The 15,475-nt window shown below is 38.5% G+C and overlaps 1 protein-coding gene across 1 annotated transcript in view; it reads right to left on the bottom strand.

Annotated features, from left to right (window-relative positions):
- The window catches only part of TCERG1L (transcription elongation regulator 1 like), a 233,788-nt gene that overhangs the window by 38,154 nt on the left and 180,159 nt on the right, over nucleotides 1-15,475 (bottom strand). The window contains exon 8 of the mRNA XM_089510167.1: nucleotides 693-847. Coding sequence (XP_089366293.1) covers nucleotides 693-847 — 155 coding nt within the window. The remainder of the gene's footprint in view (nucleotides 1-692; nucleotides 848-15,475) is intronic.

A 15,475-nucleotide genomic window follows, 5' to 3' on the forward strand; every position in this document is an offset into this window, starting at 1 on the left:
TGTAGTTGAGACAAATTATGGGTTTGGCCCTTGGCTTTCTGACAGGATAGGAGGATGCCTCTCTATTACAACTCATTCATTGATTTAATTCATTTAAAAAATCAATACTATCTAGTATGATAGTATACCAAAGTGATTTAAAAGTAAAACAAAGGAAAATAAGCCAACAAAAACTCTGAATAAAAAATTGCAAAAAAAGTTGTAAACATTCAGAATGACAACAGCACAGGGAATTACTAGCATAATTTAAAATGTATTAACTACTCATCTAAATGTTAAGTAGGAAAGGATCAGTCTAACCCCTTATGGAAGTTGGTTGCAGAGCTAGGGAGTTGACATTGAGAAGGCTTTATCTTGCCTTTCCACAACTGCATTTATCTTGGTGGCAAAACATGGAATAAGATTGGTTAAGATGACTGTAACTGACAGGATGATACATGTGAGAGAATGCAGTTCTTCATATATAGGTTATAACCTTTATAGATTATAATCTGTGCCTTCAGCATTAAACCTTTTACTGTGAATCAGATTTTATCAAGCGAAGATTCACTGAACAGAACCTGAAATAATACAAAATCAATATTCCATCCACTATTGTTTAACTATATATTTTTAACTTTGCATATTTAATAACCAGCATTTTACACTTCATTTAGATTTAAATAGACAAAAATAATCACAGCATTAGTTACTTGCTGAAGTTTCCAGCTTGCGTTTATGAGGTGGGTCTTCAATGATTCTGTTAATATCACCACGATGCTTTAGATCCACAGGTTTCTCCCACACTGACAACTGCATTGTAGGGTTGAAGAAGAAGACTCGGTCATCTCCAGTCCAGACTACACACCTATTTTAATTAACAAACTAGGCTTAGAGAATCTCAAATGCAACAGGAAAGAAAAGATACTACTTGCATTACTAATTAATTCTTCCCTCAGTCAAAGGTAATAACTGGGATGTAATTCTTTACTTATTCCTGTCTCACACATAAAAAGGAGGTATTTAAAATGTTTTCTCCCTGCTGGGTGAAAATACGAGACTTTTCACTATTTTTTTCTGATTATTTCCTCCCACATTTTTGGACTTATGGGCAAAAACTTTGTTTGCTCCCAAAATGAGAAAAACAATAACAAAAACAATAGTTTTATCAAGAAAACTCACCCCCCCCCCCCCCGTAGAAATGTGAACCAATTATTGAGGCCTAATCCTGGAGAAAAATACTGCTTTTTGTGGGGGGAAACGTGCATACAAAATGTTTGCAGAAAAAAATGTCAACATACATTTAAAAAGAAATAAATCTGTGGGGTTAGCCATCCCCCCCCCCCCCCCCCCGTGGGATAACTTGATGTGCCTAGACTCCCTTTTTCACCGAGGACAAGGAAATGTATGTGTACTGTATTCTTGCATACATGCTCCTGATATTATGGACAGTAGTGTTCATAATCCCTTATCATTTGCCATGCTGATGGGCTTGCTGGAATTAGAAATACAAAAACATAGAGCAGGGTTGGACAATAATGGTAGGTCTATATTTTCATCCTGAGCATCCATCACAAGATGCACCAAGTCCAGAAATTCAAAGATACAACAACAATAGTAAATAACAATGAAGAGGCTGGAAGTCTGCTTCTAGTCATTTTTTTTAAGGTTGAGGATGAATGCCCCTGTGTCACTCCAAGATTAGGAGTGTGTGAGGAAGAGCAGGATGTTCATGCCAGCAACATGAACATTAATTGGCAATGTGAATGAGTCCCTACACTCATGAACAAAACCTCTTCCATGAACGTGGGAATCTGAGTTAAATTCCCAATAGGCCGATATATATTGCTCTATATTTGATAGATCTCAGATAAAGAAAGGTAAGTGACTAACTGCATGGCAGATTACAAATTTAGAAAGAACAAGGAGAAAAGCATTCCAAAGATGAAATTATTTATCACACAATAAATTTTTAATAATTAAAATAATTTAATTATTAGTACCAAAGTGTTAGAGATAGTAATTGAGAAATCTGCTAGAGAATTTTCAAAATGTTATCATGGCAAAATTATGGAGGGAAAAGGGACATCATCATCATCATCATCATCATCATCATTTTAGATATGCATGTTATTTCACAATTATTGTAGTAATGTTTAGGGAAAACATTATGATTTCTTTGACTTTCAGGGATATGGGTCTTAATTCTAACACCTGCACTGTCAATCACCCCAGGAACTGTAAGCGCATCGTTGACAATGTTTTGGGCTCACAGTAGATCATAGTGAAGTTGATAGAAAGCTTAAGGAGCAAGAAGCCAAACTACTATAAATATCAGAGTCATAGAACCATGCACATTAGGGAGCCAGCCTTTGATGTGAGAGCAAGAGAATAAATCAGTATTTAATTGATTTAACTAAAGATTAAACTGCCTGCCTTGGCTAAAATAAATATCTAAATTATATGAAGCAAATAAGCCCAAACTTGCTACACAAGATGACAGCCACCAAGGAATACATAAGCACTGCAGTTAGTAATGTCAGTAACAATCAAAAGTACAAGAGTTCGGTGATGACTTTCTAAGAATTTTCCTTTCCACCAGTTAATAATTTTTTGATCATTGTGATTTCATCATTCTAATTTCCTTCCAAGTTTCTGTTAGCCTTGGTGTGTGTGTAGAATAGTGCGGAATCTTTATCGTCTTTCCTCCCAGCCCATAGAAACTTCAGGGAAGCCAAAATTTAGGTGGTCTTTTACACAGTTATAGCACTATGATTCCATCTTAACTGCCAGGGTTCCATCCTATGGAATCCTGGGTTTTGTAGTGTAGTGAGACACTCATGTTTTCTGTCTGTAATTGTAAGTACCTCTTTTGAACTTGTAAATTCCAGGATCCTTTAGGATAAAGCCACATCAATTAAAGTACAATCATAATACTATAAATGTGAAGTGTTAAAAGACCCTAGTTTGGTGAAATGGCAGAAGATTTAATCAGCAGCCCTGTGACCTGCTTTTACTGAACAAACAGCAATGGAAGAACCTGATCAGAGATTACTGATCACAGATCAGCCATTAAGAAATGTAGCAAAGGCCTGGATTCATTTTTATTTGGTAGAGGCAAACCTGGAGAACTATGAAAGGAATGGTTGAGGATTTTCCATATTTTGATATTCCATATATATTGGTATTTCATAACACTGAAGTCTTATGAATCCCAATAAGAGGTGACCTAATCTGCTTCTGCCAGATGGGCCAAAGTGCAGGCTGGAAATACAATGATAATACTGACATTGGCCCATTTCAAATTCTCTGACACAATTCTTAGCTCCAAAAAAAAGAAACAAAATAGCAAAATAGGGGAAATGGCTGGAATTCATTATTGGACTTATATTTATGTGAGTGGACTTGCATCTGCAAGAAAGGGAATTGTGTAGATTTTCAACACCCATACTCAGCAAAGGGTTGCTGTGACATTATTTTATAGGAGAGCCAGTGAAGTAACCATTGTGCATTGGGACCAATGTGTAATGGAGGCCAATGAACATGAGACACTTCCAATGTCCATCTAGCACTGGCTAGGGACTGCTGCTGCACCTTTGCAGAGCCCAATGTGCATTGGGACGTTCTTGCTGTTCCCTGATAGGCATCTTCACAATTCACTATGATGGTCCCATAGGCCTGTTACAGACAGGCCAAAATAAAGCTGCTTCGAGTCACTTTGGAGGTATGGTATTTCAATGATACATGCGTCCTAAGAGTCAAAAAGCCACACCAAAGCCACACTCCAGTCCTAAGGACTGGAGTGCATCTTTGGTGCAGCTTCCAGACTCGTAGGACACATGTATCATTGAAATACCATACCTCCAAAGTGACTCGAAGCAGCTTTATTTTGGCCTGTCTGTAACAGGCCATAGAGTCTCTGCTACATAATTAAGTATGTGTAAGGTTATGCAACATAGACTGCAGCTATTAATGAAAAGGGATATTCTGGAAGAAAATACATCTTAAACTATATAGTACAATTTAAATTATATTCAAAATACCAGCAACACAGTTTGATACAGACGTGGGATGCACCGACATTGGATGAAACCCAGATGCAACAAATTATACCAAACAGAAACAAACTCATTTGTTCATCTTTGGCATCTTACTGTGTCACAACCTAGCACATCTATGGATGCAAGAAACTACCTGTGCTTTCATTTTAGGGAGTGAATATTCATGAATGTATTCATTGTATTGATTTTGTTGCTGAGATTATATTATTGAATGCATTTTTATTACAAACCAGCTCAGGCGTCATTTGGGAAGGAAAGAAGGAAGAAATGGCTTCCACATTGCTCATTAAGTAAAAGAAATAATAATTTAAAAAATACAGTGGACTCTTCATATCAGCAGTTTGGTAAGCCATGGATATGACCTGCCTCAGATCACCACACCCTTTATCATTCAGTGGTGGCACATGAATATGGATGCACTGATGCATCCATGCACAAATCACTGCCACACATATGAGGTGTGACCATCTATATTTTTTGTCATCTGTGGGGGGGTTGAGCCAAACCCCATGGATGGGAAGCATCCACTGTGTATAATGTAGCTAGATGTCCAAAATATGGCAAAAGCTTTCTGAACACGTAAAGACAAAGACCAGTGAGCTATCTATTGCTGGCATAGGGCTGATTTGGATCTAAGCTGAACCATTTCGCCAATGATCAGTTTGTTTCCAATCCAAGATGAGCAGAATATGATTCTATCTCCACTCATCATAATATATTATGGTGGTTGCTTGTTCTAATGTCAGTGGGGTTATTAATCTGTTCTGGCTCTTAGGCTAAATTTAAGGAGCCTAGGTGCTGAACCTTAAGTCCAAAATGATTTCAGTTAGACTAAGGCCCTGTTCAGACTGGACATTAAGGCTGGCCTGGGGACAGAGTTGGGGCATTGTGTCCACATGACACACGCCCTCACTCTGCCCCCCCCCCAGGGGCCATGATGCCGCACACTGTGCCACATGGTATGTGGCATCATGGCACTCCTCCAGCACCATACAATGCAGTGCCAAAGGAGCACCGCCAAGCCACAGCAATGCGGCTATGGCGTCCTTTCCAGGACACACCCTGGAAAAGCCAGATCAGGGTGTGCAGTTGCTGTGACCCTGATCTGACTGAAACAGGGGCAGCTCCCTTTGGGACTGTCTGAACAGCAGGATAACTTTCAGGATAACTAACACCCATCACTAAACAGCATTATTCACATCAGTAATCCAGTCAATCAGCTATATGAGAGACTGTGGTGAATAATGGTCTGGTGCTATGCAAAATAGTAAGGTGGTGAAATATTAGAATGGAGATGGGCAGAAGGTGACTCCTAAAAAAATACAGTCGGCCCATGGTATCTTCTGGGGTTTGGTTTCGGGACACCCCCCCCCCCTAGATACCAAAATCCATGAATGTTCAAGTACCATTTTATACAATGGTGTAATAAAATGACATCTGTTTATTATTATTATTATTATTATTATTATTATTATTGCCTTCCTCCCAGTACAGGGACTCAAGGTAGCTTACAAATCTAAAACATTCCAAGTTAAAACACTATAAATATGGAAAATTCAAGTTTTAAAATAAACAATATAAACAATTAAAAATATTACATTATGAAAATTTAAAATTTAAAACAAAACAAAACAAAAACAAAACTGCTTCCCTGTCATGTGAAAGCCTGGCGGCATAGAAGCGTCTTTACCTGCCGCCGGAAGGACAGTAGGGATGGAGCCATCCTGGCCTCCCAATGGAGGGAGTTCCAGACCTTGGGAGTAGCCACGGAAAAGGCCGTTTCTCTTGTTCCCACCAAATGCACCTGAGAGAGTGGTGGGGCTGAGCTTCCAGTGTACTCCCCCCCCCTTTTATTTAGGAAACATGACTGTGACTGTAAATGCCACTAAGCAAGAGGCAGCAGGAACCAATTCACAGACAAGGGTCTTGTACTCTATGGAACACTTTAATGTTTATTTTGTCCTTTAGCAAACACAGCAGTTTTGGATTAATTCCTGTGTCTCAAGGAAGGACAGAAACCCTATGGATTTATAAACATGGGTGGTAAGAAATATTCCAAAGTCAAATGTGCAGATTTGATGCAAATTCATTTTAAAATAAATAACTAAATAAATAGGCCAGTCAGAGAACAATCCTAGGGCTATCTACTCATACTAAAGCCCAATTACTCTGAAATAAGTGTGCATACTGTGGCAATCTTGAAATCTTTGATTTCTCCACTGTTGCTTTCTTCCTCCTATTCCTGAATTCAAAGACTCTCTGGTCTATGTATCACAGGTTCTTTTCCATTACTCTGGATGATGGCAGAATTCATTTTCAGCTCAAAATGCATTCATTGTGTTAACTGTTACCACTGAGCCAGCTGAACCCCAGGCATTTATCTAATAAAAGCAAGGTAATAGCTAAAATGGAAATGGCCCATTTTCACATCTGACTGAAAGGCCCAGAAAACCTCTCTGGAGAGGTGCTTAAAATGGATCCAAATGGCAGTTCCCTCTAGAAATCTCTTCACTTTCCCATTACTAACCCAATTTGACATTTAATTTAAAAATTATCAGACTCATCTCCCAGCATCACACATTGCTTGTCCCTATTTGGCATAATAAAGGTTTCAATTATCCCAAATGCAGAAGTATGGTAATTTGTTTCTATCAGAGGACACTAATTAAAAATAGTGAAAATAGTAGAATTTTACCTACAAAATGCTCTTAAAACCAGCACCATATTGCTAAGGTTTAAATACCACTGAATTCAGTGAGACTAACCTTAGAATAAAGACCATCAGGTTTACACTAGAAAGGTGCTGCACTGTATTTTGACTGCATCTGCCAGAATGAGGCTTAGTCGACCACAGCAAATATCACAATAAATTGTTTGTCTCTAAGGACATTATCAGATGGGGGAAAAATAAGGGGGGAAATTGAGGGTTTAAAGAGCCATTATCCCATTAAAATCACACAATCACAATAAAGATTTTCACACACATCATCATCATTAAAGAGCCATTATTCTGTGAATAAACAGGTAATAAACAGCAACGAACCATTCATGGAATTTCCATATGAATATTTGTTGCTCTTTATTGCCTGTATATTCCCAAGATAATGGCTCTTCAGTGGCGACGTCGTGTGAAAATCTTTATTGCAATCACAAGATTTTAATGGGATAATGGCTCTTTAAACCCCTGATTTTCCCCATGTGATAAAATCCTAAGGTGCCACAAGGCTATGTACTTTTCCCCCTTTTCTTTCTTTGCTTTTTTCCCTCTCTAATGAGAAATTTAGTTTTTAAACCATTAAACTCTCAGGCTGCAATGATGAGGTGTGCCACCTGTTTTCCAGTGTTCATACTATGGTAACTGTTCACCAATCAAAAAGGCACAACAGTATTGATGCAAGTTTTCAAAATGCAAATGTTTATTGATCAGACAAGATTTTCTTTTTTAAAAAGAGCATAAATAATACAGATGTGAATGTCTGTAAATTCTCCCAGGCCAAAATAAATAACTTAACCATTTTTCACCTCACTATGAGAAAGGCACCTAAAAAACACAACCCATAGTTTTCTAGTTTTCTAAGACTATTCCCAGTTTGGGACTTACTCTATGAAAAAAGGCACATTTATTTGCACAGAAAAGAAATGTCTTGCATGGAAAAGAAGTTCCCTGTGCATAAAGCAACATTTTCTGCACAGAAAACCAAATAGCTCCTGAACTACAAAAATTCTTACCCATCTAGAATTCTCCTTGTCAGATTTCCTAGCACTCAAGAAACCTGTTTTGGAGGGTTGGGCTCTTGAACTCTCTCTACAGGATATGAGACTTGGGGTGGGTGGGGCAGGTGGGAATGAGTCTACCTTTTGGGGTGATCTGTGGGTTTATTCTCTCTTATTAGGTTTTGAGGCTTGGGAGAGAGCATCCCAGGTTGGCCTTCCAAAAATGACTATTTGAGATAGCAACCAATGTCTTTTGATTGCCCCTCGGGTCTGGTGTTTCACCCAAAGGTGGGTGAAGAGGTGTCCTTTTGTTTGCTCAGCCCCAGGTTGCAAACATTTAACTAGGTTTTAGGTCAATAAAGACAGTCCTTGTTTAACTCACAATACTGTGTCTGGTCTCATTATTTCATGGATGGTCAAGAATTCCCAGTTTGCAACTTACTTGGAGGGGTGGGGGAAGGACATTTGTTTTGTATTGTAATATGTCCTGTTATGCTTTTATCTATTGATATTCATGTTTGATTTTATTGTTTTTGTTTGCTGTTACCCACCTCGATCCAATATAAGGAGAGGTGGGATACAAATAATAATAATAATAATAATAATAATAGAAAACTGTGTTTTCTGTGCAGAAAAGAAATATCCTGAATGGAAAAGAAGTTTTGTGAGCATAAAGCAACATTTTCTGCACAGAAAACCAATGGGTATATTTTTAATCAAACAATTCTTGAACTACAAAGATTATTGCCCATCTCGAATTCTCATTGTTAGGGTTTCCCAGCACTCAAGAAAGCCATTTTTGACTAATATATTTGAATGTATTTGAAAATTATTCCATCCCTAATATGGTGGAAAGAAACCTGAATGGTTTTATAGTCATGCAGTCTTCATGTTTTGAAATGGGAAGATAAGCTACATACAGTGGACCCTTGTTATATGCTGGGGTTTGGTTCCAAGATCCCCCATGGATAACAAAATCTGTGGATGCTCAAGTCTCATTAAATATAATGACATAGCAAAATGGTATCCCTTTATAAAAATGGAATATAAAGGTTTGATATTTGAAATTTATCCTTTTTTTTTAACATTTTCAAACTGTGGATGCTTGGATCTATGTATAAAAATCAGTGTATAAGAAGTGCCAACTCAAATTAGGCACATTAGGATATACCCACAAAGGCCCCGATGGACCACAGCTGCATCTGCACTGCAGAGATAATCCAGTTTAACCCAACTTTAATTGTCATGGCTCCATACTATGGAAGCCTGGGAACTGTAGTTAAGGGAGACATTTAGCCTTCTCTGTCAGAGAGCTCTGGTACCTCAACAAACTAGTTTCCAGGATTCCATAGCATTGAATCATGGTGGTTAAAGTGGGGTCAGCCTGGATTATTTCTGCATTGTGGATGCAGTCCCTGATTCAGTAATCTGAGCCTTATTTTTTGAAATTTATTGGTATGCCCAATAAGACTATTGCCACAATATGGACTTTGCAATTCATCTTCTGATCATAACATCTAACCTAGCATTTGTACTATCTGGATTGCACACAAAGCAAACAGAGTATGATGTTCACCATCCTATTTACAGCATTTAGGATTCTTTATATGTGTTTATGCAATAAATTGTTGTCACAGACTGCAAATCTATATCCACTCAGAGGATTTACTTGGTGGGATTTTTTTTCTAAGCAAATGTGTATAGTATTGTGCTAATGGTACAAATGGAAAGAAATGTTGCTGGATTTGACAGTCTTGACAAAAGTCATATTTTTGGAAAACCAAAAATTGTTATGAGAAATATACACTTCACATCAAAAGCATTCACACATTTGTGAAACTGAATGATAGTTTCTAAGAAATAAGGCGCACTTGGTTTGAAATGGAAATTGCTAGAACATAACTCAATAAGTGGCATACTATATTCAATAAAGCAATGTTGTATAACCTCTGAAATTGTCTAAATGAATGCACCATTGGGGGGGGGGGGCGGGAATGTGAAAAAAATGGACACAATTCGGTATGTAAGCTAAACATAAAGTCTCATAATCTGATATATATCAAAAACAGACAAAATGCAGTAAATATTCGGAGAATAGAATTGACACTGAGAGATTTATTTCCACATGAGCTGGGAAAGTCATGATTAATTATGTTGGTCATCTGATGTGGGCAGACTGGGGATTTTCACCTTCCAACCATTGGATAAAAGTCCCTCCTGAGATCAGAATACATAATTACAATTATTGGACTAATTCAGAGATGGGCAACATCTGGTCCTCCAGATGTTGTTGCACTGTGACTCCCATCAGCCCTAATAAGCATAGTTAATTGGCTGTTTGAGCCAATGCAGCACAACATCTGGAAGGCTACAAATTTTCCCCCTCTGTTCTGGTAAGTCTTTTTGGAGCAAAGATATATTAACTTTAAAGTAGACCTATTTAATCATTGGGATATCCAGTGCTACTTACATTTAACAATGGATGCACTCTAATTGGGAGTCCCAATAGGATTCCGGACATAACTATTTCTTATATCAAGATGGATGGTGGTTATAATTGAGTTTGCTGCTCCATAAAATCAGAATAGTCTGTACGGATTAAACTGTGAATAGTTGGGCTTTATTCGGTTGATATGGTATCTTGAGAATTTCAACTAGAAAAAATGGCAAGTAAATACAGAATTATGTTAAAGAATATTTATCTGTGCCTGTCTCTGACAGAGAAGTAGACACAGCCAAACATCTGCAGCACAATCAGAGCAGGCATTCCTGCTTCATAATCAGCCTTTGTAGAAAGGCTGCTGAAACCCAGGTAGATTTCTGGAAGTAACACTAGAGACAGTTTGTCAAAGACATCCCTCCCAGTTCTGATACATTGCCTTTGTGCTTTCTGGCAATGCCTTCCTCTGACTATCCTTCTGTGTGTCCCTCCACTTGGTTTCTTTTACTTGGCACCAGGCAGATTTTCTTAGCTTCTTCACCCCAACAGTTTTGACTCACCCTAACTTCATTCCTCCAAAACCTATTTATAATATTATGGCTGCTATTTTTTTTCTATTGAAAGTGTGGTCAACCTATGGCCCATCAGATGTTGTTGGACTCACTGGTGGTTCATGGAACAGCGGAAGGGAATCCTTAAGCTAGAAATGGGGTGTGTTTGGTGAGACATTACCATGCACTTATTTGGTCCACAACCTGCCCATGGTTGGACTTTAGCTTCCATCATTTCTTACCGTTAGCCATGCTGTCTGGGACTGATGGGAGCTAGAGTCCAACAATATCTGAAGGGCTACAGGTTTCTCATCCTGGTCTCATCCTCTCTATTGGGTTTGAAGAACTGGATTTTCCACTGTTTGACTACGAGTCCTTTGCCCATTCTGTAAATGACCTCTATTGATTGAAACGTGAACAAAATTGATTGTTCTTTCAATTAAAAGGTACATTGGTAAAAATAATTTTCAGTGTAGGACAAGCATTTAAAATGAACATATACTAGATATAAGTATATGTTCGCCAGGGCAGTACCATAGAGATTGTGTTGAATAGGATTTACTACCTAGTAAATGTATATAGAAAGGGTGGCAATCATGTACCTCTCTAGATATTGTTGCAGTGAAAGTCCCATTAGTTCTAGGCAACATAGGTGATGGTGAGGAACTCTGGGAGCTACAGTCCATAAACATCTGGAGGGGTCACATGATTCAAACATCTGATTTAGTTTTTTGTGTGATTTATATCCTGACTTTTGCCCTAACTAGATCTTGGAGGCTTTACCTGTTAACAACATTTTAACAAGACATTTCCCAGTGGTGATATAACAGATAGCAATGTTCAAAGGGTAGGGACCAAACTAGTAAATAAACTGGTAAATTTCAAGCAAGTGGTAGTGTTTGCAAGTAGCTAAATAAAATTCAGCATCATTGTTTAGTTTGTAAAAGAAGAATGCTCAGAAAAATAAGTGTTATCTGTGGGTGTGGTGGAAATCAAGAAATAACAGTTTACATTTATATATCACAGTTACACAGTTACATAACACAGCCAAGTGAATGCAGACCCAACAAATACTGACTCTTTAAGGACTAGGGTTTACTAGTTTTATAATGGTCTTGTTATGTGCAGTTTCTATTCATTGTTTGAACTTTATACTGTATATTTCTAATTTATTTTATTCTTCTCAGAGAACTCTGGTTACTGTGTCATTTAAAAGTGTATTCTATTGAATATATATACTGTATAAATAAAACACATCACCAGTCAACACTTACTTGTGTTAATTCCTACTGACCTCTGTGTGGCATGCCATTAAACCATATATACAAACAGGTTGCAATATATTTTGAGATAAAAAATAGCAAATGGCAAATGATCAAAAAACCATGAAACATAAAAAGGTTGAATATACCTTTACATTTCATAGTATTTGGGCCTTGTTCTTTTTGTGCACCTTCATTTCGTTTCTGACTTATGGTGACCCTAAGGGAACCCTATCATGAGGTTTTCTTGGCAAGAGTTGTTCAGAGGAGGTTTGCCATTTCTTTCCCCTGAGGCTGAGAGCATGTTATGGTGGGTGGGTGGGTGGGTTAATGGGGCATGGTATTTTAATGTTTTTAATATTGTTGTAAGCCATCTCAATCTCATTGGAGATTCCTGGTCTAAATAAATTTATTATTGCTATTATTATTATTATTATTATTATTATTATTATTATGTGACTTGCCCAAGGTCACCCAGAGGGTTTCATGGCTGAGCTGGGAATTGCACCCTGGTTTCCAGAGTCATAGTCCAATGCTCAAACCATTATGTCATGCTGTTTCATTTAGGCCCTGTTATCTATAATTTATACTCTGTGTGTATGCTGTGTTGTAGTATTTTTTTAAAGTGATATTAAGATGTGCATGGCTTTGACCATGTCAAAACAAACATTAATATAGATGAAATGGCTTCTAAACCAATCTCTTTTTATGTGTTTCACACAAGTAGAAAAGGAATAAAAAAATAAAACTGTCAATATCATACTTTGTCAATGTGTACCTTCAAGCCATTTCTGACTTATGGAGAACCTATTATGGAAATTTCTGGGGCTGAGAATGTGTGACCCACCCAAGATCACCCAGTGGGTTTCCATGGCCAAGTGAGGAATCAAAATTTGAGTTCAATGCTCAAACCACTACACCATCCCACTACCCTTATACAAATTCACGGCATGGCTATACCTGGAAATTTTGTATGGTTCTTGTCAATGCAATAGCAATAGCAATAACAATAGCATTTATGTTTCTATATCATAGTGAATTACGAACTCTCTAAGTAGTTTACAACCTGTAAGCCAATTGCCCCAACAAACTGGGCAGTCATTTCACCAACCTACAAAAGGATGGAAGGCTGAGTCAACCATAAGCCTTCTTGGATTAAACTCAAAATATTGTGGCTGCCGTACTGGCATTTAACCACTGCACCACAAGGGCTCCCCATGGAGATGAAAAATGATGTTGTATGGGTGAAAAAGATGTAGAAAAGAACAACAAAAATTACCACATGGTTGGAACAACTCCCAAAAGAGGAAAGGTTAAAATATTTGGGAGACCTTCAGCTTTTCATCCAAGCTAGCAGGGACAGTACACGATAGAGGTACATAAAAGTACAGTCCACCCTCCATGTCCTAGGGCTTGCCATCTACAGATTTGAGCATCTGAGGAAGGCAAGTCTGTTGGGTGGGCAGGTGGTGGCAGCAGTGGCAGAGGAGGAGGAGGAAAGAAAGGAAGGAAGGAAGGAAGGAAGGAAGGAAGGAAGGAAGGAAGGAAGGAAAAGGAGGATGAGCAGCTGCCATGGAAGGGGGTAAGAGGAGGAGGAGGAGGAGGCATGGAAGAGGAGGAGGAAGAGCTGTGGCAGCAGTGACAGGAATGTGTAAGAGGAGAAGAGGAGGAGGACGCAGAAAAGAGATGGAAGAAGAGGCAGCCCCCTGCCACCATGAAGTGGTGAGGCGGACTTCAGGGAGATGGGGTGGTGAAGTTTCATTTTCCACAGTGGTGGTGTAGCTGCATGGCTGCGCCACCATTGAGTACTATGGGACTTGAGCATCTAAAGATTGTGGCATCCCACTGTATATGTGGTGTTGAGAAAGTAGGTAGTGGGGAGTATCCTCTTTTCATGCTATTAGGAGTCAGCTCAGCTACTAAGGGTGAATGGTGAGAGATTCAGGAAATATTTGTTAAATAAATAAATAAATAAATAAATAAATAAATAAATAAGGCAAACTTCATACAATACATAGTTAAACTGTGGAGATCATTACTTCAAAAATGCAGTGATGGCCCCCAGCTTGGATGGCACATCCATGGTAGATCTGGCTGCTTGTTTGGGGCTCTAAATATCCCCTTTACTTGACCAAAGGCAGAATGCCTCCATGTATCAGTTGCTGGGAAGTTTGCGGGGTATGTTGTTGCACTCATATGCTACTCAGAGGCTTCCCACAGGCATCTGGCTGATTATGGTGTCAATAAAGTGCAAAACTAGATAAGCGTTTTGCCTAGTGCTAGAGGGCTCTAATAAAAGTGGCTTCAGCATAAGGTTCTAAACTATCATGGAGGATGTAGACACCCAAATAATGGAACAAAAGAACCACTGTTTATGAAACAAATTATAGTGTCCAGTAGAAATACCTCCACATTGGCATGTCAGTTCCTATAAGCAAATTCAATGGCCTAGTTCTTCACTTTTAATATAACTAAATGACAGAAAACCTTACTCTACTCTACAGATATCCCACCAGAATGTGAACTGTGAATATGACATGACAATTCCACAGCCTTTACAATATGGCATGAATGTCTCTGCAGAGCTGGTGCGATTGCACAGAAGCAATCAAAACTCACCTTTCAATTTGTTATTAAGCTGTGCAACCTGGAATCACTCTCACACTTTCTGCTCTTGTTCCCAAATGACATTCCAGTGCATGTCTGGTAATGTCATATCAACCACAGAATCCATCAGAAGCATGGAGCCAGCCTACAAGTGGAGAGGTTTTGGAATCAGTTCTATGTTGTTACTAAATGTGTTAATGTATGATATATTATTTTGATGTTACATCTATATAGGCAGAAATTAATAATATATTCCCTAAAGGTCTGCTCCATGTTTCAGTGCGATTCTGTGATGGATGACTTGAAGGAATCTGTGTGATGAGTCAAATGACATCTTTGGTCTTAATATTGCTGTTGTGTGCCTTCAATTCATTTCTGGCATATGGAAACTCTAAAGAAAACCTATCACAGGGGCTTCTTGGCAAGATCTGTTCAGAAGAGATTTACCTGTGTCTTCCTCTGAGGCTTACAGAGTGTGACTTGCCCATGGTCACCCAGTGGGTTTCTGTGGACAAACATAGAACTAAACCCTGGTCTCTAGATTCTTTTTCTAATTAAATGCATATCCAGGGCTTGTCTCAAAATTACTCCTATACCTTTCTGTCATGATTGGCTTGTAATGTACAGTGCAACCCTATGTGTATCTAACTTGATCATAAATTACATTGAGTAACATTGGATCCCAGACATGTGTGATGCCCAGCACTGTGCAGGAAGGTTCTACTTTTCATGGCCTCCACACGAAGGAGACCAGAGGGCTTTGTGACCAGCGCAATGTGCTATGATGTCATATATGGAGGTGTAGAACCTCAGACAATAAAAGGCTTGGCCACCCCTTCATGTTTCCCTGTGCAAGCTTTG

The sequence above is a fragment of the Sceloporus occidentalis genome, unplaced genomic scaffold, assembly GCF_023333645.1.
Source record: "Sceloporus occidentalis isolate IW3139 unplaced genomic scaffold, rSceOcc1.0.p SCAF_2, whole genome shotgun sequence".
NCBI classification, from domain to species: domain Eukaryota; kingdom Metazoa; phylum Chordata; class Lepidosauria; order Squamata; family Phrynosomatidae; genus Sceloporus; species Sceloporus occidentalis.